The 26,612-nt window shown below is 63.9% G+C and overlaps 2 protein-coding genes and 1 long non-coding RNA gene across 9 annotated transcripts in view; 2 read left to right on the top strand and 1 right to left on the bottom strand.

The window, feature by feature from the left end:
* HCFC1 (host cell factor C1) overlaps window positions 1-17,835 on the top strand; it is a 24,865-nt gene extending 7,030 nt beyond the window's left edge. The window contains exons 2-27 of one of the 7 annotated variants that reach the window (XM_045473129.1): window positions 83-231; window positions 409-569; window positions 1,177-1,385; window positions 2,297-2,381; window positions 2,886-2,992; window positions 4,146-4,325; window positions 4,430-4,488; window positions 4,696-4,789; window positions 5,070-5,230; window positions 5,766-5,963; window positions 6,274-6,498; window positions 6,645-6,749; window positions 7,251-7,470; window positions 7,765-7,907; window positions 8,045-8,183; window positions 8,347-8,567; window positions 9,225-10,710; window positions 10,995-11,158; window positions 11,641-12,217; window positions 12,613-12,933; window positions 13,060-13,178; window positions 13,264-13,401; window positions 13,774-13,959; window positions 14,636-14,936; window positions 15,501-15,564; window positions 15,813-17,835. In XM_045473129.1, the coding sequence (XP_045329085.1) occupies window positions 83-231; window positions 409-569; window positions 1,177-1,385; window positions 2,297-2,381; window positions 2,886-2,992; window positions 4,146-4,325; window positions 4,430-4,488; window positions 4,696-4,789; window positions 5,070-5,230; window positions 5,766-5,963; window positions 6,274-6,498; window positions 6,645-6,749; window positions 7,251-7,470; window positions 7,765-7,907; window positions 8,045-8,183; window positions 8,347-8,567; window positions 9,225-10,710; window positions 10,995-11,158; window positions 11,641-12,217; window positions 12,613-12,933; window positions 13,060-13,178; window positions 13,264-13,401; window positions 13,774-13,959; window positions 14,636-14,936; window positions 15,501-15,564; window positions 15,813-15,852 (5,852 nt within the window). In that variant the 3' untranslated portion in view covers window positions 15,853-17,835. Of the gene's footprint in view, window positions 1-82; window positions 232-408; window positions 570-1,176; window positions 1,386-1,666; window positions 1,686-2,296; window positions 2,382-2,885; window positions 2,993-4,145; window positions 4,326-4,429; window positions 4,790-5,069; window positions 5,231-5,765; window positions 5,964-6,273; window positions 6,499-6,644; window positions 6,750-7,250; window positions 7,471-7,764; window positions 7,908-8,044; window positions 8,184-8,346; window positions 8,568-9,224; window positions 10,711-10,994; window positions 11,159-11,640; window positions 12,218-12,612; window positions 12,934-13,059; window positions 13,179-13,263; window positions 13,402-13,773; window positions 13,960-14,635; window positions 14,937-15,500; window positions 15,565-15,812 lie in introns of those variants that run through there. The other 6 variants (XM_045473126.1, XM_045473124.1, XM_045473128.1 and 3 more) reach the window with 6 other exon arrangements.
* Window positions 17,717-20,969, bottom strand: LOC123595439. Its single transcript, XR_006711165.1, has 3 exons — window positions 20,858-20,969; window positions 19,477-19,734; window positions 17,717-18,455 (listed from the first exon to the last, which is right to left on the bottom strand). It is a non-coding gene; the product is annotated as an uncharacterized LOC123595439 (long non-coding RNA).
* On the top strand, window positions 19,671-26,612 carry LOC123595413 (renin binding protein). Its single transcript, XM_045473171.1, has 11 exons — window positions 19,671-19,835; window positions 20,074-20,189; window positions 20,378-20,453; window positions 20,648-20,723; window positions 20,892-21,064; window positions 21,642-21,866; window positions 22,455-22,536; window positions 22,931-23,106; window positions 23,515-23,646; window positions 26,285-26,372; window positions 26,463-26,612. The coding sequence occupies exons 1-11, from the start codon at window positions 19,749-19,751 to the stop codon at window positions 26,594-26,596; spliced, it is 1,365 nt and encodes a 454-aa protein (XP_045329127.1). The 5' UTR covers window positions 19,671-19,748; the 3' UTR covers window positions 26,597-26,612.

Genomic DNA, 26,612 nt, shown 5'->3' with positions numbered 1-26,612 from the left:
GGGGAGTGGGAGGAGTGGGGGCTCTGGTTCTTAGGAGTACCCAAGGTATTCTGACTTCTTCCGCTTCCTTTTGTTCCCCCAGCGACTAACCAGTGGTTCATCCCAGCCGTGAGAGGGGACATCCCCCCTGGGTGTGCCGCGTATGGCTTCGTGTGTGACGGCACTCGCCTGCTGGTGTTTGGTGGGATGGTGGAGTATGGGAAATACAGCAATGACCTCTACGAGCTCCAGGTAACGGCCCCCGGCGTGCTCCCCGTGTGGGGGTGGGGGTGGGGAGGCTGCCCAGGAGGCCTCCCGTGGTCCCGTGCCTCCCTCACCCCTACCAGGTCCTCCCTCCACAACAAATGGCCCAGGCCCCGATGGTGGCCAGCTCGTTCCTGATTAAATCCCTGAGTCTTGATTTTGCAGGCAAGCCGGTGGGAATGGAAGAGACTCAAAGCAAAGACGCCCAAAAATGGACCCCCTCCGTGTCCTCGGCTCGGGCACAGCTTCTCCCTCGTGGGCAACAAGTGCTACCTGTTTGGGGGTCTGGCCAACGATAGCGAGGACCCCAAGAACAACATTCCGAGGTGAGGCCTCGCCCTCTCCGTGTGCAAGCCCATGAGGGTGGGTGTGCTTTGCCACATGCCAGCCAGTGGCACCGTGCCGGGTTCCTTCCTTCTGTGATGTGAGAGGGTGACGCTAGATGCCCTTGAAGGAGTTTCTGGCTCCGGGGTCTCTAACCAGGAGGAGGTGGCATGGCAGGAGGGCTGGGCCCGGGGGTCAGCAACCCACCTTGCCTTGGGCCGGTCTCTGCTCCTCAGGCCACCTTGGGGCTGGCGCTCTCCTTCCTAGCCCTTGCTACCTGCAGACTTAGTGGTGGTATTTTCCAAGGCTGGTGGCTGAGTGCCTTCGTGAAGTCTGAAGGTAGTCCCAAGCCAGCACCCCTCTTCCCCCGGGGGCCCACGTACAGTGCCCGGCTTTGTGTGCGAGGCAGCCTGCCGCTCCCCTCGGACTCACACTTATCCTCGGGAGCTTCTGGCAGCCCCTCCTCCGGGCTGAGGGTAGAGGAACTTGGAGTTCAACGTAGATTTGGCCCCCTCTGTCTCCCAGGGAGTCTGCTGTTCACCCCTAGAAGCTGCCGAGGCCTCTGGTGCGTGGAGTCAGCGCTTGCCAGAACTGACCTTTCTTCTCCAGGTACCTGAATGACTTATACATCCTGGAATTGCGGCCGGGCTCCGGAGTGGTGGCCTGGGACATCCCCATCACTTACGGCGTTCTGCCTCCACCCCGGGAGTCCCACACTGCTGTGGTCTATACTGAGAAAGACAACAAGAAGTCCAAACTGGTGATCTATGGAGGGATGAGCGGCTGCAGGCTGGGGGACCTTTGGACCTTGGATATCGGTAAGACGTGGCTACAGCTGTTCCGGGAGCCTCGGAGCAAAGTTAGCAGACTGGGCTGGGCCACCGGCGTAGGGTGGTGAGACAGGGCTGACGGCCCAGGGAGCGAGTGTGCTGCCCTGCCCCTCATCCTCTTGGCCAGGGGGCGGGGGGCCCCCGTGTGCGTCAGTCACCTTTGCCCCGAGCTTGTGGCGCTGCTCTTAAGAAAGAGTGAGGCTCGGTTGGCTGAGTTGGTCTGCCGTCCTACAGGAGGATAAGGGGAGAGAAGCGAAGATCTTCCTAGGATGGAATTATCTAGATGAGGTAGCGTTCGTCCGTGGTAGACTCTAACAGGAGTGGCATGCCCTGGTGTGTCACGGTCAGGTGGGATGTTGAGAGACCATAATACCTCGAGGGGCTCCTTGGGCGGGTAAGCAGGGTGGGTGTGAGGAGTGGTAGGAAGCAGCTTGGGTGTTCGACCTGAAGGCAGGCCGAGGGAGAAGCTGGCCGGCGGCGCCTGTCCGGTAGATCAGCACCGGCACTCAGGAAACCGTTGATCGCGAGTGAGATTCCTGGCGCCTGGCCTGTGGACGGTGGGGTGGGGGCCGGTGCGCTAGCGGAGGGTGGGGCGTGGCGTGCAGGGCCTGCGGGGGACGCACCCCAGCCCCGAGGGACACAGCTGCCTCCTAGCAGGTGCTCAGGAAGCGTGGGAGGGGCGCAGCCGCCAGAGTGGTGAACGCGGCTTGGGAAATGCTGGCATCTGCCGGCCAGAGGGCCTGTCGCGGGCTGGAGGGAGCGCAGGCCCGGAATTCTTACACTGTGCGCAGGCACCCACCTTCCAGAGCCTTCCCTGCTTCTGGGCAGCGTCCTCTGGGTCGGAGGGCCCGTGTCTGGCATGGCGTAGGTGACCGTCCTCCCTCCCTTGCTCTGCACAGAGACTCTGACGTGGAACAAGCCCAGTCTCAGCGGGGTGGCGCCTCTTCCCCGGAGTCTTCACTCAGCCACGACCATAGGAAACAAGTGAGTAGCGGCCACGGCTCTTGTCTTCCCGGCCCGCCCCCACCCCCACGGGGCTCTCGGTTTTGTTCCTGCAATTCCTAAGGCCTGCCGAGGCCCCTTTCTGGCTGGGCTGGCCTTCCGCAGCCCTGTCTTTACATTACGGCCCTGGGAGACCGAGACAGACTCGGGGTAGAGGGGCGCAGACTGTCCTAGATACTCTCCACGAGCAGCCGGGTGTCTTTGTCAATGCCACAGTCCCAAAGCGAATATGAGAATGATGGGGACTGAGGTGAGCTTTAGATGAGCTCGAGTAACGGCTCCACGTGGTGGAGGTGACGCAGGTCTTGTGAGGGCTGAGCCACCAAGAAGGACAGGGTGGCATCGAGAGCTTTCATGCGCCCTGGGGGCCTCTCCCGGGGAGAGCTGGAGGACCAAGCGTGTTTAGAACTTTCTGGATGGAAGAGGTGGCCTCTAGCTCGGCACCTCCTCTACAACCCTCTCCTACTCTTCCCTCCTTCGTCCCAGAATGTACGTGTTTGGTGGCTGGGTGCCTCTCGTCATGGATGACGTCAAAGTGGCCACACACGAGAAGGAGTGGAAGTGTACCAACACACTGGCTTGTCTCAACCTGGGTATGGCCTCCTCGGGCTCGGAGTAGCCTGCGGAGGGCTGCGGGAGGCTGGCCCTCCTCGGTCCCGAGAGCTGTGTGGGGTGTGCTTCTAAGGCCCGTGCCCCTCGAGTCCACGAGAGGCAGCCACTGGTGCGAGCACTCTGAGGGCGCTCCCTGCTTTCATTTTTGAGTAGGCTCTTTTCCTACACGTGGCCCGCCGTCGAAAGCACGGACGCTTAACCGTGCGCAGCCTCCCTCCCGCCTCCTATCCTGCAGAGGCAGCCGCGCTGGTGGCTTCTCCTCCCCACTGCAGGGACTTTTCTACATGTCCAAGCGTCGTCTGTAGGTTCCTTTATAAACAAACACGACGGCAGCCTGCTCTCGGCGCCGCGCCACGCCTGCCTTTTCGCTTTACTCTGTCTCGGAGACCGTCCCGTCCCATCCCCGCACGGCGAGCGGCCTCATTCTTTTGAATTGCTATCGAGGTGTTGAAACTTGCACAGACGCTACTCCGTGAGTATCCTTGCACTGTCCTCACCTCCGTGCAAGTGTATTTGAAGGGTAAAAGCCTAGAGGTAGGATCACTGTCGAAGGATGTCGCCAAGCCATCCTGCACAGAGGCTGTGCCCGTGTAAATGCCCCCGGCAGTGCCGGCGCGGCGACCGTCAAACAGCTCTTCGCCAAGTTCAATAGGTGATTGACTCTCCCCACGGGCCGGCCCCCCAGCACCCCTGGCTCGCCTTGAACCCCGGCTACCACAGGCACGGGAATCAAATTGCCAGGCACCTTATGGTTTAAGTTTGCATTTCGCTTATTTTGAGCGAGGGTATGTATTTTCCCCTAGATCCTCCTGTCGCCTTTTCCGTAACTTGCGTTCCTCTTTGCCCGTCTCTTTTCTACGTAGGCTCTTGTGTTGTTTGATGTGCGAGAAGTGAGACCTCTGGCTGTGCGTTTCAAATAGTTTCCCCAGTCTGTGGTTTATAATTACATCTTTTACGGTCTTTTTGCCACACCGAGTTATCTTTCGTTCGTTCGTTTGTTTGTTTTTAATTTAGTACTCTTTAATGACTTCCTGGTTTGGATTCCCCATCCCTGACAGCGAAAAGGCCAGAGGGCCACTGGGGGTTGTGGGTTCGCTTGCCGTCCTCACTGACCTCCCACCCCACCGTCCCCAGATACCATGGCCTGGGAGACCATCCTGATGGACACGCTGGAGGACAATATTCCCCGGGCCCGAGCCGGCCACTGTGCCGTAGCCATCAACACCCGCCTGTACATTTGGAGTGGGCGCGACGGCTACCGAAAGGCCTGGAACAACCAGGTCTGCTGCAAGGACCTGTGGTACCTGGAGACAGGTGAGGCGGCTGCACAGGGGCCTGCGGGCCTGCCACGGCGCAGCGGAGCCACAGCGCGGGGCCTCCCGGCGCGACCCCTTCTCACCGGCCGTGCCCTCTTGCAGAAAAGCCACCACCCCCGGCCCGGGTACAGCTGGTACGAGCCAACACCAATTCCCTGGAGGTGAGCTGGGGGGCCGTGGCGACAGCCGACAGTTACCTTCTGCAGCTCCAGAAATATGACATTCCCGCCACGGCCGCTACTGCCGCCTCCCCCACGCCCAATCCGGTCCCGTCTGTGCCCGCCAACCCTCCCAAGAGCCCTGCCCCGGCAGCAGCCGCACCTGCCGTGCAGCCGCTGACCCAGGTAGGCATCACGCTCCTGCCCCAGGCTGCTGCCGCGCCCCCGACCACCACCGCCATCCAGGTCTTGCCGACGGTACCCGGCAGCTCAATCTCCGTGCCCACGGCGGCCAGGACTCAAGGTGAGCGGGGCCTCGCGCTTCAGAGGGTAGGGGCTACTCGCCGGGAGGCCGTGTGCCCGAGAGGGCCGCTGAAGATAGCACACCTGGCCGTCGACGGCACTGGCTTGTGGCCGAGCGCTGGGGCCGGGAGAAAGCTCGGGCCCGCTCGCAGGGACAGTGGCTGAGGGTGTCTGGAAGGACCAGATGTGAAGCGCCAGCAGGTCCCAGAAGCAGTTCGCGTTCGCAACGGGTGCGACGGAGGCCCGGGCCTCTGCTGATGGCCACCTCCTTCCCTCGCCAGGCGTCCCCGCTGTTCTCAAAGTCACCGGTCCTCAGGCCACGACAGGAACCCCGCTGGTCACCATGCGACCTGCCAGCCAGGCTGGGAAAGCCCCCGTCACCGTGACCTCCCTTCCTGCGGGCGTGCGAATGGTTGTGCCGACGCAGAGTGCCCAGGGCACGGTGAGGAGCTGGTGGGTGGGGTGGGATTTCCTGGTGGTTGGTGGCACCCAGCCTTAGTGCCGTTCAGCCTGGGCTTTTCTGGGCCCGGAATGTACCGGTGAGGCAAATTGTCCTCACTCAGTTAATACGAGTTAATAAGTTGCTGCCTCGGAAGGACTTCCCTGCTGTCTGAATCGGATTCAGACGAGGGCATCTTAAACGTGAACTTCCTCGTTTGGAAGCCTGCAGGGAGGACCTGGGCACCTGGGGTTTGACCCAGGGCCAGGAGGAGAGAGCTGTGTCTAATTCTGTGGTCTTTAGAAAGTATCTAGAGCTTCTGGCAAAATCCTGTTGCTGGGCCACTGCACCCGGTCAGCAGCAGGGGCCAAGGTGGGGCCGACAGGTGCCGCTGGGAGGGACGCCGGGCGGGACGGAGGCTCTCCGGGCAGGGCTAGGCCTCTCGATGGGTTCTGCTGAAGCGTCTGGAGCAGGGGGCGAGGCAGCCTCGGTCCTGGTGCCGAGTGTGGGCTCACGCTCCCTGTGCCCACCACCGCAGGTGATTGGCAGCAGCCCGCAAATGAGCGGCATGGCCGCGCTGGCAGCTGCAGCTGCCGCCACCCAGAAGATCCCGCCCTCGTCAGCGCCCACGGTGCTGAGTGTCCCAGCAGGCACGACCATCGTCAAAACCGTGGCTGTGACGCCAGGCACCACCACCCTCCCGGCTACTGTAAAGGTGGCCTCCTCGCCGGTCATGGTGAGCATTCCTTGTGCCGGGTTCTGAGCCGGGGCAGCCTCGGGGCCGGGGGCTTCTGAGCGCCGTGTTAAGACAGCAGTCACTCTCTCCGGGCTTTGGACCTGCCCCCGTGGGGCCACCAGCCCGTAATTGCCGCTTGCCACGGGCTCTGGAATGAGTGGGTACTTTTCGGGACGCGGCAGCCTGAGGCCGGCCGCGCGCTCCGTGGGTGCGGGAAAGGCAAAGCCCGGCAAGCTGCTTCGGGCCCCTCTGGGCGGAAGCTGGGCCTCTCCGCCCTGCCCCACTCACGGCTCGTCGCCACCCCTTCAAGGTGAGCAACCCGGCCACTCGGATGCTGAAGACTGCGGCCGCCCAGGTGGGGACGTCTGTCTCCTCTGCTGCCAACACATCCACCCGCCCCATCATCACGGTGCATAAGTCGGGAACTGTGACAGTGGCCCAGCAAGCCCAGGTGGTGACCACGGTGGTGGGTGGGGTCACCAAGACCATCACCCTGGTGAAGAGCCCCATCTCTGTCCCAGGAGGCAGTGCTCTGGTGAGTGACGGGTGCCACCCTGCTGCATGGGGCCGCGATCGGCCTGCGGCGCTACCCCGGGCCTGGGCCCGGGTCAGGAGAGGCCGGACCCAAGCCGTGCTCGTAATTGGTTTCCAGATCACTCCTTGCTCCGTCCTTTGTTTCAGATTTCCAACCTGGGCAAGGTGATGTCAGTGGTTCAGACCAAACCGGTTCAGACTTCAGCGGTCACAGGCCAGGCATCTACGGGCCCGGTGACTCAGATCATCCAGGTGAGCTTGTGGGACCCAGACTCTGACACTCACGCGGGGGCTCTGGGCCACAGGAAGGAGTCGTGTCCCCTCCTGGAGAAGATCCCTCGAGCACGTGTGGTGCAGAAAGTCCTGCTGCTTGGTGCGGTCGCTCTCAGTCTTCAGAACATCCCCTGAGCCGAGCCGCTCGGGCCACCGGTGGAGAGTAGCCGGAGCAGACTTTCTGCCACAGTTTGCATCGTGGTAGTCGGTGGTGTCCGTTCACCTTGTTCTCCTCCGGCCGTTTTCCTTTTCGAGACGTACTTTTTGTTTGGCCTTTTTTTCTGAAATTTAAGTAAGCTTTGTGCCCAGCACGTGAGCACAGAGCCCAGCCCTGGGCTTGAACGCCCAACCCTGAGGTCGAGACCTGAGCTGAGATCAAGAGTCGGACCCTTAGTCGGCTGAGCCGCTCTTTGCATCTAGACGTTGTCGTCGTCGACGTTGTTGTTGTTGAGTAGGCTTCCACGTGTTTTTCTGTCGCAGACCAAAGGGCCCCTGCCGGCCGGGACCATCCTGAAGCTGGTAACCTCCGCGGACGGCAAGCCCACCACCATCATCACTACCACGCAGGCCAGTGGGGCCGGGACTAAGCCCACCATCCTGGGCATCAGCAGCGTGTCCCCGAGCACCACCAAGCCGGGCACGACCACCATCATCAAGACCATCCCCATGTCGGCCATCATCACGCAGGCCGGCGCCACAGGTAGGGGCCTCCGCGGTGCGCTGGCGAGGGGCCGCTCCAGGAGGCGGACGCCAGACGGGCGGATGGGGGCTGGGCTGCGGCGTGCTTTTGCTTTTGTTCTGCTTTTTCTGTCTCCTCTCTCTCCTTGCCTCGTCGCACGTTCACAGGGAGGTGGCGGGGCTGCGGCCGTACCTGGCACTCTGTGTGCAGTGAGGGGCAGTGGGAGGGACTGCTTGGAAGAGGGCCCGAGGGAAGTGGGGAATGGGCGCCGGAGAAGAGGAGCTCCAGAGGCCAAGCCGCCCTTCTCCCGTCCAGGTGTGACCAGCAGTCCGGGCATCAAGTCCCCCATCACCATTATCACCACCAAGGTGATGACTTCAGGAACCGGAGCGCCTGCCAAAATCATCACAGCTGTCCCTAAAATCGCCACTGGCCACGGGCAGCAAGGAGTGACCCAGGTGAGGCGTCCCGTCACCCCGGTGTCCAGGCCAGGACCCCAGCAGGCCACACGTGTCCTGAGGGGCCTGGGAGGGGGGCAGCCCAGGCTCTAGGCAAGCTGAGAGTGACGCAGGGACGATTTCCTCTGGCATTGCAGGTGGTGCTAAAGGGGGCCCCCGGACAGCCGGGCACCATCCTCCGCACCGTGCCCATGGGGGGTGTCCGCCTGGTCACCCCCGTCACCGTCTCCGCCGTCAAGCCAGCAGTCACCACGTTGGTTGTGAAGGGCACCACAGGTGTGTAGCCTGTAGGCTGGGCCCGCTTCCCCACAGGAGGGCTGGTGGGGGGCGCTGGCGCCCTCTCCCAGCCCCCCCCCCTTCCCTTGGGGTGTGCCGGAGGAGAGCTGCCTGAAGGGAGGAGGCGTGGCCACCGGCCTTACTGCCCCCTTCCTGCCCTTAGGCGTCACGACCCTGGGCACAGTGACAGGCACCGTCTCCACCAGCCTTGCCGGAGCTGGGGGCCACAGTACCAGCGCCTCCCTGGCCACGCCCATCACCACGTTGGGCACCATCGCCACCCTCTCGAGCCAAGTGATCAACCCCACCGCCATCACCGTGTCGGCTGCGCAGACCACGCTGACGGCGGCCGGCGGGCTCACCACCCCCACCATCACCATGCAGGTAGGGTGGCCGGAGAGCACGGCGCTGAGGGGCGTGGGGGGGGGGGGGGGGGACACACGTCTGTGACCCCAGGCGGGTACGTCTGAGCCCCAGCTCAAGGCTTCTGGGCTTTGTCTTGGGGCCCTGCGCCACGTCCTCTTTTCCTCCCCCGCGTGGCACCCGGGGCCCGCGTCCCTGTCGCACCACGTGATTCTCAGTCACTGTCTAACCGTCCGTCGTATTGAGACCTCAGACGCGAGGCCTTTCCAGTGGTTGAACACTGGGCTGTTCGACTCGCGATCTAGAGCACGCGACAGATCCCCTTCACGTGCACGTGGCACTTTCCTTCCCTTCGTCCGTCTTCAGCTGAGTCCGTAGAAGCGGCAAAGCCTCTGTTGCCGGCCTTTGTGTGGTGCTGGGTTAGCGGGGTTCCCTCCCTGACCCCACAGCCGCTCCCCAGTGCCTGTGGCCTTTGAGGTGGGGACCGTGTCTCTTCCCCGGTCCCTGAGCAAGCCAGCGTCTGGGGGTCAGAGGGCAAGCGGGTTCTGGATTGACCAGGGAGGCTGTCCCTTTAGGAGCCGACGTGGTCCCGGCAGCACGGGTGGCGCTACGGGATGGTGGGAGGGACGGGCAGACGGGAAGTTCCCGAGCTGACTTCCCATCTGGCATCTCCCGCAGCCTGTCTCCCAGCCTACCCAGGTGACGCTCATCACGGCGCCCAGTGGAGTCGAGGCCCAGCCCGTGCATGACCTCCCTGTGTCCATTCTGGCCTCGCCCACCACAGAACAGCCCACGGCCACGGTCACCATCGCCGATTCAGGCCAGGGCGAGGTGCAGCCGGGCACCGTGACTCTGGTCTGCTCCAACCCGCCCTGCGAGACCCACGAGACGGGCACCACCAACACAGCCACCACCACCGTCGTGGCTAACCTCGGGGGGCAGCCGCAGCCCACCCAAGTGCAGTTCGTCTGTGACAGACAGGAGGCGGCCGCTTCTCTCGTGGCCTCGACGGTGGGGCAGCAGAACGGCAGCGTGGTTCGCGTCTGCTCCAACCCGCCGTGCGAGACCCACGAGACGGGCACCACCCACACGGCCACCACCGCCACGTCCAACATGGCTGGGCAGCACGGCTGCTCCAACCCGCCGTGCGAGACCCATGAGACCGGCACCACCAGCACCGCCACCACCGCTGTGTCGAGCATCGGCGCCGGCCAGCAGCGAGACCTCCGCCGTGCCTGCGTGGCCGGCACCGCTCCTGCCGTGGTCCGGGTCGGCATGGCCGCCGGGGTGTCGGAGGGAGCCCAGGGCTCCGTCAAGGCCTCGTGCCAAACACGCCAGACCGGCGTGACCGGTACCGCCATGACTGTGCTGGCCACCGGGGCCCCATGCTCGGCCGGCCCGCTCCTTGGGCCGGCCCTGGCGGTGGAGGCCGGTGGCCGCGGCGCCACCTTCGTGCAGCTGGCCGCCGTGAGCGGCCAGGTCAGACCCAGCGGCCCCGTGGCCGGCTTGAGTCAGCTGGCATCCGTGGGGCGCCAGCCAGAGGCTCATCACACCCACACGACCAACACCCCCACCACGGTCCGCTCCGCCATGGGTGCCGGAGAGCCCGGCGAGGCACGGGGGACCCCCACACCCGCGTACGAGAGCTCGGCCGGTGGCGCCGTGACTGTGACGGCCCTGGAGGCGCTGCTGTGCCCCTCGGCCACCGCGAGCCAAGTCTGCTCCGACCCGCCGTGCGAGACCCATGACACGGGCACCACCCACACCGCCACTACCTCGAATGCCGGCAGCGCCCAGCGGGTCTGCTCCAACCCGCCCTGCGAGACCCACGAGACGGGCACCACCCACACGCCCACCACGGCCACGTCCAACGGGGGTGCGGGCCAGCCTGAGGGCGGGCAGCAGCCCCCCGCCGGCCGCCCCTGCGAGACACACCAGACCACGTCCACCGGAACCACCATGTCGGTCGGCGTGGGCGCCTTGCTCCCCGTGGAGTCCGGCTTGGAGGTGGCGGCGCCTCCCTCCATCACCCCCCAGGCTGCTGCTTCGTTGCTGGCTCCTTTCCCGACGCAGAGGGTGTGCTCCAACCCCCCTTGTGAGACGCACGAGACGGGCACCACACACACGGCCACCACCGTCACCTCGAACATGAGCTCAAACCAAGGTGAGCGAAGGCCGCCAGCCCGGCGTTAGTCGTCTCCCCGAGCCCGGGGCTCGGGGGCTGAGGGAGGTGGAAACCGAGAGGTCCCCTTAGCCACAGGCCGGTACTTAGCTTTCTTGGGGCTCGGTTTCCCAGCAGAGGGTCGAGTTCCCCAGGTGACTGTGTCCCCTGGGGGCAAAGCCAGGTAGAGGCTCTCGGGCTCCTGCTGGCCTGCCTCCCCACCCCCGCAGGCCCCTACTGGCCTAGTGCTCGTCACCCTTCTCTCTGCTTGCTCCCCTCCTCTGCAGATCCCCCACCAGCCGCCAGTGACCAGGGAGACGTGGAGAGCACCCAGGGCGACAGCGTGAACATCACCGGCTCCAGTGCCGTTACGACAACTGTGTCCTCCACACTGACGAGGGCTGTGACCACTGTGACACAGTCCACCCCGGTCCCGGGTCCCTCGGTACCGGTAAGAGCCCCGGGAGGATCCCCTCGCACCTCCTCTCTGCTGCTCACGGCACCCGTGGCCTGTACCGTTCCCGAGTTGGACACCAGGTGTCGCTCTTGCACCGAGCACGCTGCCGTTCCTCGGCCCTCTTGCTGACCATAAAAGGGCCGCCTGGGGCACCCAGGCCTAGCGTCTTGCAGACGCTTCTGTTTTCCTTCGTGTTTCCCACGGCTTGTCATTTGGCAGTAACCTGGAAGAGGGACACAGCGGGAGCCTGGGTGCCCCTTTGGCTAGACCAGGAAGTGTCTCTGAGGATGGGTGAAGATCAGCCAGCAGGTCCCAAGGGTCTCTCTCTTCATGCTGCATTCGCTCGCTCTCGGTCACCTGCTGCCCCTCCCCGTTGAATGGGGTTTTGCTGGCCCACGGAGACAGGGAAGGATGAAGGCTGCCTGCTTCTGGCCGCTCCCTCCTCCCCGCTGACGGGGGCTTCTCTCCCTTTCTAGAAGATCTCATCAATGACTGAGGCTACCCCAGGGGCTCTGACCACCGAAGTCCCCATCCCAGCCACGATAACAGTGACCATAGCCAACACAGAAACTTCTGACATGCCCTTCTCTGCTGTTGACATCCTGCAGCCCCCAGAGGAACTCCAGGCCTCGCCAGGGCCCCGCCAGCAGCTTCCGCCACGGCAGCTCCTGCAACCCGCCTCCACGCCCCTGATGGGGGAGTCCGCCGAGGTCCTGTCAGCCTCCCAGACCCCTGAGCTCCAAGCCGCCGTGGATCTGAGCGGTACAGGGGACCCGTCTTCGGGCCAGGAGCCCGCCAGCTCCGCCGTGGTGGCCACTGTGGTGGTCCAGCCGCCCCCGCCTACGCAGTCTGAAGTAGACCAGCTGTCGCTTCCTCAAGAGCTGATGGCCGAGGCCCAGGCAGGCACCACCACCCTCATGGTGACGGGGCTCACCCCCGAGGAGCTGGCGGTCACCGCTGCCGCTGAAGCAGCCGCCCAGGCTGCAGCCACCGAGGAGGCCCAGGCCCTGGCCATCCAGGCGGTGCTCCAGGCTGCACAGCAGGCCGTCATGGGTAGGCGCTGGGTGGGGGGGGCAGCTCGCCACTCTGTCTGTGTCGAGGCCGTACGGGAGACCCGAGGGGGAGATGGGGCCCTCGAGCGGAGCAAAGACACGGGGTTCTGGAGCTTCCCTGCTGACAGCTCTGGCCGGATGGCCGCAGCGACGGGCGGCCTGAGGAGAGGTGGCTCAGTCCACAGCAGGCGGCCTGAGTCAGATGTGACAGCGGCGGGGTGGGGGACCAGTGCGGCGGCTCGGCCGGGCCGGGCACGGCACCCGAAAAGTTAGGCAGGATCCCTTGGGCCGGGGAGGGCCCGGAAACAAGGTCTGCAGGCCTGCGGCCGGCGACAGATTGCCCTGGCCGGAGCTCCTCTTGAGTAGCGTCTCTCTTCCCCCCCCGCCCCCCCGGAGCAGGCACCGGGGAGCCCATGGACACGTCTGAGGCGGCGGCGGCCGTGACGCAGGCCGAGCTGGGCCACCTGTCCGCCGAGGGCCAGGAGGGCCAGGCCACCACCATCCCCATCGTGCTGACGCAGCAGGAGCTGGCCGCTCTCGTGCAGCAACAGCAGCAGCTGCAGGAGGCACAGGCCCAGCAGCACCACCACCTGCCCACCGAGGCCCTGGCGCCTGCCGACAGCCTCAACGACCCGGCCATCGAGAGCAACTGCCTCAATGAGCTGGCCGCCGCCGTCCCCAGCACCGTGGCCCTGCTGCCCTCCACAGCCACTGAGAGTAAGCGGGGCCGGCCAGCCGACGCGTGTGGTGTGGCCCGAGGGCAGCCCCCCCCCCCCCCCCCCCGCCAACCCGTGGCAGCCGGGTGTCTGGGGCCGTGCCCGCTGACGTCCTCTTTCCTCGCAGGCCTGGCTCCGTCCAACACATTTGTGGCCCCCCAGCCGGTCGTGGTAGCCAGCCCTGCCAAACTACAGGCCGCGGCGACCCTGACCGAAGTGGCCAATGGCATCGAGTCCCTGGGCGTGGTGAGTCTTGTACGACGGGGCTTCAGGGGGTGCTGCCTTTGCGCCCCAGAGGCTGAGGGTGTGAGCCCTCCTTCTCCTCTTCCAGAAGCCAGACTTACCGCCCCCGCCCAGCAAAGCCCCTGTGAAGAAGGAGAACCAGTGGTTCGACGTGGGCGTCATTAAGGGTACCAACGTAATGGTGACACACTATTTCCTGCCACCAGACGATGCCGTCCCGTCCGATGTAAGTTTTCCTGGGAGCCAATGCCCTTGGTGGGGTGGATCCTGGCCGTGAGGCAGGTATCCAGGCTCGTGGGAACCTCGGAAGCTTCCCAGGGGTGCCTGTCTCGGGGCCGGCCCCGAGCACAGCCAGGCGTAGAGCCTTCTCCACGCGCTTTTCCTGCGCTTCTCGAAGCAGCAGAGGAGCGCAGGCTTGGCCCCCTCCCGCCGCTGCCAGCCCTTTCCCCGTCTCCCTCTCCCACATGGGTCCGCATCTTCCCCGGGACAGGACGCTGCTCTGCTGGCCCCAGAGCCCCACCCCAGAACTGCGGGCTCGGCGGCGGGGTTTACGTGCCTCTCTTCTCTCTCTCCCTGCTCTCCCGGCCTCTTGTGCCAGGATGACTCGGGCGCCGTCCCCGACTACAGCCAGCTGAAGAAACAGGAGCTGCAGCCGGGCACGGCCTACAAGTTCCGTGTCGCTGGGGTCAACGCCTGCGGCCGGGGGCCCTTCAGCGAGATCTCTGCTTTCAAGACGTGTCTGCCCGGCTTCCCGGGGGCTCCCTGTGCCATTAAAATCAGCAAAGTGAGTCTCGCCGTGGGGCGGGCCTATCCCCAGCTCGTCCCCCGCCTGCCCGCGGCAGGGCGGGCCCAACCTCAGTCCACACCCGGGGTGCTCCCTTCTGTGCTGGGCCACGTGGGGGTGACTCGGCAGGGGCCCCAGGACGTGGACTGTCTGCCGGTCATGGAGGGCAGCTTCTGGTCCTGGCTGTCACCGGTTGCTGGAGTGACGGGGGCAGATTCCTCCCGGCTCCCCGTCGTCCTCCTGCTCCCTGACACGGCAGCTCGTGTTCGGTGTGGGTCTGTTACGTGCCGCGTTCCCCGTGGCTCGTTCGGGGGTCTGGGACCTGATGAGGAAACTGAGGCACCGAGAGGCTAAGTGCCAAGTCACACGTTAGGTGGCAGAGCAGGTGGATGAAGCTGTGTCTTCAGGCCCCGCTCGTTTCGTTTTGTTGCTACGCCGGGCCGCCTTCCGGGTTGGGGCGGGCGAGGCCACGTCCTCCCAGCCCCTCGCGTCTGCTGTGTGTCTGCTGTGTCTGCCGGGAGACGGGTCCGTTGTGTCAGGAAGAGGGGCGGAGTCTGAGCAGTGGGTCCTGGAAGCTGTGACGCGTTCTCGCTCCTCTGTCCCTGGGCGGGCAGACGGAGACCGAGGTATGAAGGCCAAAGAAGGCGTGGCTTGACCTCCGCCCCCTTGCTTCTAGAGTCCAGATGGTGCTCACCTCACCTGGGAGCCGCCGTCCGTGACGTCCGGCAAGATCATCGAGTACTCGGTGTACCTGGCCATCCAGAGCTCGCAGGCCGGTGGCGAGCCCAAGAGCTCCGCCCCGGCCCAGCTGGCCTTCATGCGGGTGTACTGCGGGCCCAGCCCCTCCTGCTTGGTGCAGTCGTCCAGCCTCTCCAACGCCCACATTGACTACACCACCAAGCCCGCCATCATCTTCCGCATCGCCGCCCGCAACGAGAAGGGCTACGGCCCTGCCACCCAAGTCAGGTGGCTGCAAGGTGGGTGTCGTCCGTCAGGCTCCTTGGCCGAGCCTCGGGTGGGGTGGGCTGACCTGGCCCCAAGCGGGACTTTGGAGCTTTGTTATAGACTCAAGGGAGGTGGCCTCGGGTGCTAGGGAGGAGTTGGAGGGCGGCGGGAGGGGCACCTTGCCTTCTCTGTGGGCTCGGGGAATGCTGTCCAGGGTCGTTTGAGGCGAGATAGGGACGGCAAGAACTTGAAGGAGGAGGCACAGGGTGAGGCCCGAGCCCAGGCGGCGGCGGGGGGGGGGGGGGGGGGGGAGCGGAGGCCCCGGGATGCCCCGTCAGGTTTTGTGCCAGTTCCCCTGAGGCTGATGACGGGAGGACAGGGAGGGCCTCGGAGCCTGAGCCCAGGGGCGACCGCGGGAGGTGGCACACGCAGGCCGAGTGGCCGGCTGCCGACTCGGGCCGACGGGCTCCGGAGCTTGCGGGTGGGGGCCACGCTGTCCCCACGGTTGCCCTCTCGGCCTGTGTGCTGCCGTGTGGCTGAAGCCGTCCTGCCTGCCCGCCTCGCTGAGCTGCTTACCGTGCCGTCTTTCCCTTCAGAAACCAGTAAAGACAGCTCCGGCGCCAAGCCAGCCAGCAAGCGGCCCATGTCCTCTCCGGAAATGTAAGCAGAATGCCCCTGTCGGGAACCTTCTAAGGCTGGGGGTTGAAAGGCTGGGGGCTCAACCGCTGGGAAGAAGGAGCAGTGGCGATAGTATGGCTCTTCTCTTCCCTAGAAGGATTGGAGAGTGCTAACTGGGTATGAACTCCTACCAGGCCCCAACCACAGAGGTTCGAGTCCCTCCCGCGGTTTCCCAGCCCAGCCGGGACCCTTGCTGATAGTGTCTTTCCTCTTTCTTTTCTTCTTCCAAGGAAATCCGCTCCAAAGAAATCTAAGGCAGATGGTCAGTGAGAGGCAGCTCCCTGCTCCTGGATTCTTCGCCAGACCCCCCCTCTGCTTCAGGAACGCCACCTGCCAGGGCCCACCCACCCCACCCACCCGGCGCTCAAACTTCACCCTCAGGAGCCACTGGCCGCCACTCATTCTCTCTCCCTTTCTGTTTTTAAAATAATCTCAAGAAAGCACATTTTATCATTGCCGCGGGTGGGAGCAGAACCCAGATCTGGAAGAGCAGCGAGCACGTCCGGCGGCAGTGAGCCCCCGACCCCAGCCATGCCGGGGCCCTCGACGGGCGCTCCACAGAGACTTTGGACAAAGAAGACAGAACGGAGAGCGTGCCTCTTGCAGCTTCTCCCCTTGGTTCTCGGGAGGGGGGGCGGCCAGGAAGCGGAAGGAAGCCGGCCCCAGCCCCTCCCCTGGCCCGAGAAGACCGGCGGGCGCCCGCGCACCACATGTCCCATCTGCTTCCGTTTTACCTGTTACCTTTGCATCTCCGCCACCTGGCGGCCCGTGCTTGAGCTTTGTCCAGCCCCATCAGCCTGGCGATTTCTCAGCGGCCTTCGTACTCCGACCCTCTCCCCTTCCCTCTTCTTTCCTGGGTAGAGAGCTAGAACGCAAGAAGAAAGAGAAAGGAAGGGGGAAGAACCGGCCCCTGGTGGTGGCCTGAGCAGTGTTCTGTGCAAATCTCCTGACTCCCGGCGGGGCGGAGGGCAGCCCCCAGCGAGCCCGGCTTTGGCCCCTGGGTCGGGGTAGGGGCCACACCACCAACTGCTGCATTTGTTGTATTTTTTTTTTTTTTTTTAAGTTGGAATTGATGAAGTTAACATTTTTATTGTAATTTTAGCCTTAGTGTGTGGGGTTTTGTCCCTTTTTCATTGTTGTTAGTTGTGTACAGAACGTGTATCTTTTTCTTTCTTTTCTTTCTTTCTCTTTTCTTTTTTTTTTTTTTTTTTAACTTTTACTTTTTTCTCTTTGGCTAAGCCTTGGCAGGGATCTTTCTGGAAGAAAAGCTGGGGGCAGCCCGGGCAGGAGAGGTGTGGACTCTCCCCTGTAGGCGTGATGTTTGCCGCCTGGCCCGATTTCCTCTTGCTGGCCCCTGCCGTCTGCCCCTTTGCCCCTTTGCCCGTCCCCAGGCCTCTGGGACAAGGGAGGAGGGAGCTGGCGAAGCTCGAAGCTCACTCCCCTCGGGCGATTGCTCCACACTTGTAGGACTGAGCTTGACAGTTGCCGGAGGAGGAGCAGGTCCTGGCCCGCCTCCCCCTGCCCTCCACCCCCGGGCCCCCTCCCTGGCATGACCGGCTCGGCTGTCTGCCACCCTCGGCCGCCAAGCTTCCCGCAGCGGCCGTCTCCACACAGAGTGGTGTCCAGAGCGGTGGGGTCGGGGGACAGAGGGGAGCTCAGTCTCCGAGGCGGCCCGGGAGGGCACGTGTGCGGCGTCACCGGAGGGAGCCCGGGGAAGAGGCGGGCTATCAGCACCAGCCAGCGGTTGTATACATTTGCAGGGCCGTGGCCGTCCTCCCAGGGCCAAACCCAGGTGGCCCGGGGCTCTGCTCAGTGTGGCTGGCCGTCCGGCTCTCTGCCCCGCACCCAGGCTTCGGGCTCGCGAGCAGGCTGTGAGGGACAAGTTCGAGCGAGCAGCCAGTCTCTCCGGACCCCCCCCCCCCGCCCATCTCCGCCCTGGAGACCCAGCCGCGGTGAGGGGCCTGGCCTGCGCACGGCCCTGCCGCTGGCCCGCACCTTCTGGGGCCTCTGGTTCGTTGTATTATAGTAGATTTCGCTGTGGAAAATGTCACGTTTAGTCCGTCACCTTGGAGCCCACTCGCCTGGTCCTGTCGTTTTCCCTGTCCCCTCTCCTGAGCGCCCTTGGATTTCTCTTGTTTCTGAGAACAGTACACCCGTTCATCTATTGTAGAGTAACCCCTGTGACTCAATATTACCATAGTGCGATGTCGTTTTGTGCTATTTTGAACAATTAAAAGACTTTTTTTGAAATAAGCACCTTCTGTTTTACTGTGTCTGGGCTCGTGGGACTTCGAGGCCAGGGGTGTGACCCTCCCCCAGGGCTGCCCGCCCCACCCGGGCGCCTCTCCATCCAAGACTGCTTCCCAAGTTTCAAGGGTCTGCCAAGGCCCCTGGCCCTTGGGACTGAGCTGGGCCAGGGCCTGGTTGCCCGCAGAAGGTCCCACGGTAGCCGGGGTTTAGAACACAGGGGAGGAGTGCCCTGGGCAGCCGCTCCCGACTCCCTGTCTAGAGAGCGGGTCATCGGCCACGGGCCCCCGCGAATGGCTGGGGAGGACTGAGCTGGGGAGGACTCTCTTCGCGGTGTCCGCTCCCCAGGACGCACGGGTATCGCCTGCGGGTGGTTCCCGTGTCCGAGGCCCAGCAGGTGCCACTGGAGCGGATCCTCTCCTGCCCGGGCTCCATCCTGCACGTGGGCCAGGCCCCAGAAAGAGAAGGAACGGAACTCTCTCGAAGTAGCTCCTCGCAGCCCCGCTGCTGGCGCAATTGCCAGGGTGGGTGGTGTGCAGGGGTTAAACGGGCGGGGTTGGTACTTCCCGCCAACCAGCCAGGAGGGGCTGTGCCGCATCCCGTCACTCTTGCCGGGGACCCAAGGGCTGTGGGGAGAGGCCGTCCTCGCCACCCTCTCATCTAGTCACTCCCTCTCTCCCCTCGCGTGCGTGTACCCACGCGGTGCCAGCTCATGGCCACCTCTCTCGGGAAGCCTCCCAGGGTAATCTCCCCCCCCCCCCCCGGTGCTCCCTCCACCGGGTTCACGGTGTCTTGTGTTGGGTCCTGACCCGTCCATCTTGACACCAGGAGCCATGGCTCCGTCTTCCCCACGGCACCAGCTCTGATCTGGTTTGGAGCCCAGGCGTCTCCAGGGGGCAGGGACCCAGGGAGACGGCAGACATGTGTCCCTCAGGTTGGAGCAGCGGGAACAATGCCCCTGTGTGGGAGGATGCAAAGGGTCCACGTGGGGCTGGCCCCAGAAGGGGAGGGCCCGTGCAGACGTGCCAGGCGTGCGACAGACGGCTCCGTGGATGCTTGCACTGGGGACGGCCGCCCGGGTTCTTTCCACCCGCCGCTCCACCGTCCCTCGGCCCGCAAGGCACTCGGGGCCGTGTCACTACAGCATCTTTGGTGCCGGCTCACACCTGAGCACAGCGCTCTGCAGCCTTCTGGGGAGAGGCCCATGCGCGCGGGGAGGAGTGGGGCCAGTTCTCTGCCTCGGGACTGGCCAAGGTGCCGTCCGTTGGACCCAAGGCCAGGAACCTTGGAACCTCCCACATACCAAGGCTTGCCCTTGGCTAGGCATGACCGGGACGGATGGACTGCAAGGAAGGCAGGGGAGAGGCTGGAGGTGAAGGGAAATACCATGAATACTGACAACACGCATCTGTGAGCGGGGCGGGGTACAGGTCCCGTTGGACCCAAAGCCAGCACCTCCCCTAAGCACGAGCTGGGGCCACCGCTCTGGGCTGCCTTGCCCTGCCCAGCCCCTGCCCAGCCCCTGCCCAGCCCCTCCCCCACTCGCCCCTCATCCCAACTCAGTTGAAGGGTGGTGAGAGGTGGCTGGGAGCCCATGTGAGGGAGTCGGCCCCGCGTTCCCCGTCCCAGACTGTCCCGCCAGCTCACCCAGCATTTCTCCCCAGGAGGATCTTGAGCCCAGGGCGCCCAGCCGCGGCCACTGCCCGCCTCCTTTCCGACTCCGGGGCCCGAGGGGTCTGGGCCGGGCCAGCGTGGGGGCGGTGCCGGAGCACGGGGGGCGGAGTCGTGCGACCGCCAAGCCCCGCCCCCAGGCTCTGCGGCACCTCCCGGAGGAGGGGTCGGGTGGGGCGCCGCTGGGTCAGCTGAATGACAGTCACGGGACAGCGACCAGCTCCGTCTGGCTTCCTGGAGAAGGAGGGATGAGCGGGGGTCTCCGAGTGCGGCAGCCCAGCGGTGGGGCCCGTAGTGGGGACGGCGTTGTCATGAAGGGTTCCCGGGACGGTGGGGTCAGTCCTGGGGCCGGTCCTGGGCCAGAGGGCAGCCTCCGGCACGGGTGCGGGGAGACCCTGAGGTCTGGGTCCCGAGGCCCGGGGGCCTAAGGGGGGCGGGTCAGGTGGTCCTGGGGTCCACAGGAGCCTGGGGTGACTTGGGACACAGAGGAACCTGTCGAGGAGGAGGTTGGGGCCTGGGAAGCTGGGGACGTCTGCGGGGCAGCTGGGTCTCCAAGTCCCGAGTTCCCCTCAGGACATGGAAAAGGAGCAGGAGCGGGAGGCTCTGCAGGCCTGGAAGGAGCGCGTGGGGCAGGAGCTGGACCGCGTGATGGCTTTCTGGGTGGAGCACTCCCACGACCAGGAGCATGGGTGCGTCTCCCCCTTGTGGTGTCCTCAGCAGGGGTCTTTGCCCCCTCCTGAGCCCCCACCTCGCTCTCCGCGGACCCAGATCTGCCGAGCCCGGCAGGGCGGTGGGGCGGGGGTGGTGTGTGTGTGTGTGTGTGTGTGTGTGTGTGTGCAGCCCCTCCCCTGCTTCACTGATACTGTGCCTCCCACAGGGGGTTCTTCACGTGCCTTGGCCGAGACGGGCAGGTGTATGATGACCTCAAGTATGTGTGGCTGCAGGGGAGGCAGGTAGGGGACGTCAGCTCCGCCTGTCCGCGGTCCACACACACACACACACACACACACACACACACACACACGAGGCCGGTCCCCTCCACGCTCTTCCTCCCATGACATGACGGCGGCACCTGAGCACTGCTCGTCCCAGCCCTGAGGACCCCGCTGCTCCCCACTGAAGCCAGATTCCCTCTGCTCCCCCACAGGTGTGGATGTATTGTCGCCTGTACCGCAAACTCGAGCGCTTCCGCAGCCCCGAACTTCTGGACGCGGCAAAAGCAGGTGTCCCCTCCCCTCCCCCCATCTCCCCAGAGGCACCTCCAAGTGTCCTCTAGCGCCTAGAGAGGTCTAGAAGCAGCGAAGGGCCTGGGGACGCTCACGGGTGGGAAGGAAGGGGAAGGTGGCAGTGTCCTCACCTGAGTTCTAGCAGGCCGACTTCTCCACCACCAGGTGGCGAATTTTTGCTGCGTTATGCCCGAGTGGCACCTCCTGGAAAGAAGTGTGCCTTTGTGCTGACGCGGGACGGCCGCCCGGTCAAGGTGCAGCGAACCATCTTCAGCGAGTGTTTCTACACCATGGCCATGAACGAGCTGTGGAGGGTGACGGGGGAAGCGCGTTACCAGGTGTGTGGGAGGAAGGCTGCATGTGGGGGTCCCCCTGATGCATTCCAGTCCTGGGTACCAGCGTTCCCCGCCCCGGGCTCTGCCTGCAGGCCGGGTCTCTTATCAAAGTCAATCCTCTCTTCGGCCCCCCCAGCCCGGGGCCCCGGGGCTGCTGGCTACACCCCCCTCGCGGTGCTGTGTTGTCACCGGTGGCCCCTCCCGGAAGTCTCTACCTCTGAATCCCTACACTGGGCACCAGGCATAAAGGGAGCAATCCTTGCCCTGCCCTGGCCGGGAGGGAGCTCTCCCTCCTCCCTGGAGCCCCCTGTGCTTTCAGACCCGACCTGGATGCCTGGCGGTGGCCTGCACCCACACGCTGGGAACCCCCGAGGCAGGGTGGGGCAGATCCACCCCGGCCCCCAGCACCCGACACGACGCTGGGCCCAGAGTCGGCCCTCGGTGAAGGCGTCCCATGAGTGGGTGGGAGGAGGGGGCTCTCCCCCCGCCCCGGTCAGGACCCCACCCCCAGGCAGGACCTCAGGGACTGGGATGCGGCCTCAGCCCCCACCTTCCCCTCGCCTCCCTTCTCCCCACCCAGAGCGAAGCAGTGGAGATGATGGAGCAGATCGTGTACTGGGTGCGGGAGGACCCATCGGGGCTGGGCCGGCCCCGGCTCCCCGGGGCCCCGGCCTCCCAGTCCATGGCGGTGCCCATGATGCTGCTCAACCTCGTGGACCAGCTGGGGGAGGCGGACGAGGGGCTGGCGGGCAACTACGCGGAGCTGGGGGACTGGTGCGCCCAGAGGATCCTGCAGCACGTCCAGGTTTGGGGACGCGTCCGGGGGACGGGAGGCGGACGCTGGCCGCCAGGACGGGTCTCGGGGGGCTGGGGAGCGGGGGACCCCCGCTCCCCACCCCCTGCAGCACCTCCTTGGCTCACGCCCCGCCACCGCCACCCCAGCTGGGCGCCGATGGTCCCCTTTACGGATGGGGAGACACGGAGGCCGGGGAAGCGCAGGACCCTACACCCTGGGGAAGGCGGGGGGGGGGGGGGGGGCGCCCAGGGGAGCTCCGGAGGGAGGGGCCAAGGGCAGGAGGGAGGGTGTCGGAGCCCCTGGCGTGTCAGAGGGAGCAGGAGACCCGGCCAGAGCCAAGTCCTTCCGGGCCTCTGTGGGCAGGCCCAGGCCACCCAGTCTCGGCCCCCGATTCAGTGTGTCCCCCTTCCCACCTCTCAGGGCCCAGCCCGAAGCAAGGGTCAGAATGCACCCAGGCCCTTGGGTCTCTTCTCAAATTTCCCCTGTGAGCCCGGCCTGCCCAAGACTGCAGGTGACAGAGGGGAGGGAGGGAGCGTCTTTCTGGTTGGATGGCAGGGGCTGAAGGCACATTTAGCTTCTCTGTTCCTCCCGCGACAGAGGGATGGACGGGCTGTGCTGGAGAATGTGTCAGAGGATGGTGAGGAACTTTCTGGTTGCCTGGGGCGACATCAGAACCCAGGTGAGGAGTAGGGTGGGCTGGGGGTGGCCCAGGAGGAAGGGAACGCTCACTCTTGGGTTCTGGGCTTCAGGTGTGGGGAGTGCCTGGGGGCTGCCTTGAGCCCTCTGTGCCCTCCACCTGCTGCTGAGGACCAGGCAGGGAGGCGGGGACAGACCTCCCAGGCTGGGGTGTCAGCGGCAGGAGAGGGAGTCGAGGACAGACGGCGGCGGCGGCGGCGGCGGCGAGGGCAAACTTTCTGCAGGGGGGTGGCCGTTGGGCCCGCTAAGGGCGACTCCTGCTGTTAGTGAAGGAGAAAGGGAGCCGCCTGCGGGCAGCACAGGGGGGTTGAGCTCCCCCACCCCTTCCCCTGCTTGGGGAAGGCTCTTCTGTCTGCCTCACTTGGAACCCTTGTCAGGCCATGCATTGGAGGCCGGCTGGTTCCTGCTCCGTCATGCCATCAGGAAGGGCGATCCCGAACTTCGAGCCCACGTTATCGACAAGTTCCTGCTGTTGCCTTTCCGCTCTGGGTGGGACCCTGACCACGGAGGCCTCTTCTACTTCCAGGATGCGGATGGCCTCTGCCCCACCCAGGTGGGAATGCGCCCCGGGGCCCACGGTACTAGCCTCTTCAAGGCTTTCTTCGCCGGGAGGCGGGTGCTGTCATCACCCATTTCAGAGGGGGACCAGGGTCTCAGAGTGATGAACTTGCCCCTTGCGACCCTGGTGACAAACTCTTGACTTCTAGGCCGGTGGCCCTCAACCTCACGTACGTCCCCCTCGTCCTTGAAAGGCGCTCTGGGTGATTCTGCAGCCTCAGCAGCTGGGGCACCGGCTTTAGACAGACCCTCAGAGACATCCATCCTACGATGAAGCTCCAAGTGCTTGGGCCGGGTGGGTCTGAGCCGTCATCTGGAGAACGGGGGTGGCTTTCCTGCTGACAGAGGTGGCAGAGGGTGGGACCCAGGGCCCTCAGACCCCGCCACTGCTTTGTGCTTTCAGCTGGAGTGGGCCATGAAGCTCTGGTGGCCCCACAGCGAAGCCATGATTGCCTTCCTCATGGGCTACAGTGACAGCGGGGACCCTGCCTTACTGCACCTCTTCCGCCGGGTGGCCGACTACACCTTCCGCCAGGTGAGTGGGCTCCCGGCTCGGCATGGGTGTGGAGGAAACAGCGGGCAGCCCTTCCTCCCCGGGCCTTTCTGGCCGTGGGAGGACGCTGGGCTGTGCTGGGGAGGCTGACCCCACACCCCCTTCTTCTCCCCGACACTGGACACGGTCCCTCGGCCGGTCTGGGTTCCTAGAGGTCCGGACCCTCTAGTCAGTCAGCAAAGCGGCCCGTCTGGAGCTGGTGTTTCCACGGGAGGAGGGGCAGAATATAAACAAGGAAATACGGGTCTGGGGGGGGGGGGCAGTGCGAGTGGGAGAGAATACAGGCAGGAGTCCTTCTGCACGGAGGAGTTACCTTGTGTGATTCAGGCATTCCTGGGTCCAGGGGCTTTGGGAGGGAGACTCCAGACCGCGGGCAAAAGCAGGGAGGTAGGAGACTGTAGCTGTCCATCCTGGCTGGTGAGGACAGGGGCCCGGCCTGGGGTGCGAGCGGCAGGGGGCAGAGGGGTCAGAGTCTGGTCGAGCAGGCAAGGTCTGGGCTGGCCACGATCACTTGGGTGTCATAAGAATATAGACGATACCGTGAGCCGTGAGGCAAAGTAAGCTTTTGAGACAGGAGAGGAAAGAGGGAATACAAGGGCCCGGCCAAGGTGGCAAGAATGAATCAGCTGTGAGGTAGGAAGGAAGCCAGGGGTCCCTCAGAGGCCAAGCACCGTGAACAGAGTGACGTACCAGCTGCCGCTCAGGGGACACCTTGGCTGTCGCGCCTGGTGATGAATGGAGATTCCTGATGTGTTTCTCGAGCCGTGATGCACTCCACTGGTAAACCCCAGCACAGGAGGAACTATAGGGGGTCTCGTTCTGGGGTGTGTGGGCTTTGAGACGTGGGAGAAAACGACATCCCCATTTGCGCTGACCTCTGACTGGAATTCAGCACTCGCCTCCACAGTGGTATTAGCGGTGCCCGACTTTGTCACCGGTAGAAATCCCCAATGTGTTCACATTCCACGGCAGGTAGAGAGGCATCTCCAATACTGCACGCACACATCACGGCTTCCAAACACGGCATCAGGACAACTGAGGCTATTAATGCGGAATGCGTTCCTAAACAACATGTGTTAGAGGCCAGCAGTGTTAATTGCATAAAGCCAAGTCTAAAGAATACGTTTTCAAGAGCTTGTGACAGCATTGAGCAATTGCAAAGGTTACCACCGACAGGTAAATCATTACGTGCTATCCAACATAACAGAATACCTAAAGCAATAATTCAGATATCCATGGAAAACCTGGGCAGGAAAACAGGTACGTTCTTCCTGTGGCAGATCGAGTAGTGGAAAAATAAAGGACATAAACAAAGTCACTAGAGAAATGACATGAATAGACACAGCTCATAGGCCCGAATTTATTTTTTTTAGTGCTTACTTATGTAAAAAAGTTTTTTTAATGTTTATTTATTTTTGAGAGAGACAGAGACAGAATATGAGTGGGTTAGGGGCAGAGAGAGAGGGAGACACAGAATCCGAAGCAGACTCCAGGCTCTGAGCTGTCAGCACAGAGCCTGATTTGGGGCTTGAACTCACAAACCGTGAGATCGTGACCTGAGCCAAAGTTGGATGCTCAACCAGGGCCCCCCAAGTGTTTATTTATTTTTTAGAGGGAGAGCAGGTGCATGAGCAGGTGCATGAGCATTGGGGGAGCCCCCAATGCGGGGGCTCAAACTCACAAACCTCGTGATCACAACCTTGCCCGAAGTCAGTCGCTCAACCGACTGAGCCACTCACGTACCCCACAGAGGCATCAGTGTAAAGACATTTTGATAGTGAACTTCAATGTCATTGATTTCGTCTATGATAGTTCCGAGAAGGGGTCCGCCGAAGTGTCTCTGAGGGTAGGAAGCAGAGGGGCCTAGGCCAGGGCTTTGAGGTCCATCCTGGGTGTCTGGGTGGAACTAACAGGCCCGAAGGGGATAGGTGCCTGATGGTAATGCTGGCAGAGGGAAGGAAGGCACACAGAATAATAGGTCGACGGAGCTGCTGGGAAGGGGCAGGCTTCAGGTAGCTCTGAGGGAGGGGAAGATGTATTTGGGACCCATGGGGAGGCAGCCAAGAGTGGGACCTCGGTGCTGGGGGTCTACAGTGTCATGTACTGGAACACGGGCTCCGAGTAAGTAACTTGCTACAAAGCTACGTTTGCTTTTTCCTATCGGTTGTATTGAGGTACACTGTATATACACAGTAAAACATGTCCATCTGAAGTGTTCCAATCATTTATAGAACGCACGCGTCTCTCTCTGTGACCAGCAGCACTATCACGATATATTACATTTATGTCGTCCCCAAACAGGGTGCTTCTTAGTCCTTCTTGTAGCGTTTCAGATCACAGCCTGGAGCCCCTTCCCCCAGCGGGTTATCTCGCGGCCCACTCCCAGCCCCAGGCAGAAAGGAAAAGCCCCACGTTTTCATCTGTGTCCCAGACACCATCTCACCTTTAAAAGCACTGATTCTGGAGCCACGTTACCTGGGGCCCGCCCCGGCTCTGACCCCCGGGTTGCCGTGCGGTGGGGACGGTGGGCCCCTCTTTCCCTGGCCCCGTGGCACCTGGGAGTCCCTCCTCCCCCCCCCCCCCCCCGCAGGCGCTGGCTGTCACGGTCTTGTTATTCCAGTTTCGCGATCCTGAGTACGGTGAATGGTTTGGCTACCTGAACCGAGAGGGGAAGGTCGCTCTCACCATCAAGGGGGGTCCTTTCAAAGGTGAGTGGGGGACAGGGCAGGGCCGCAGGGGCTCGGGGCAGTCGGCCACCCCTGCACCTCCCGACCCGCTGTCGTGCCTCTCCGCCGCAGGCTGCTTCCACGTGCCGAGGTGCCTCGCCATGTGTGAGGAGATGCTGGACGCCCTGCTGAGCCGCCTCGCCCTGGCCCAGAGCCCCGGCACGCAGTGCACTCCCGCCGCCCCCAGCCCCGAAGGCGCGAAATAAAACCGAGCGTGCTCCA

The sequence above is a fragment of the Leopardus geoffroyi genome, chromosome X, assembly GCF_018350155.1.
Source record: "Leopardus geoffroyi isolate Oge1 chromosome X, O.geoffroyi_Oge1_pat1.0, whole genome shotgun sequence".
Taxonomy (NCBI): Eukaryota; Metazoa; Chordata; class Mammalia; order Carnivora; family Felidae; genus Leopardus; species Leopardus geoffroyi.
This window is presented reverse-complemented; position numbering and strand designations above follow the sequence as displayed.

What these genes read in the sequence shown, in the direction of transcription:
- LOC123595413 (XM_045473171.1), top strand. Translation starts at nt 19,749, where the DNA reads ATGAGCGGGGGTCTCCGAGTGCGGCAGCCCAGCGGTGGGGCCCGTAGT. An exon ending in CCGACTACACCTTCCGCCAG is followed by an intron (nt 23,647 to 26,284) that starts GTGAGTGGGCTC and finishes TTGTTATTCCAG; the next exon opens with TTTCGCGATCCTGAGTACGG. An exon ending in CAAGGGGGGTCCTTTCAAAG is followed by an intron (nt 26,373 to 26,462) that starts GTGAGTGGGGGA and finishes TCTCCGCCGCAG; the next exon opens with GCTGCTTCCACGTGCCGAGG.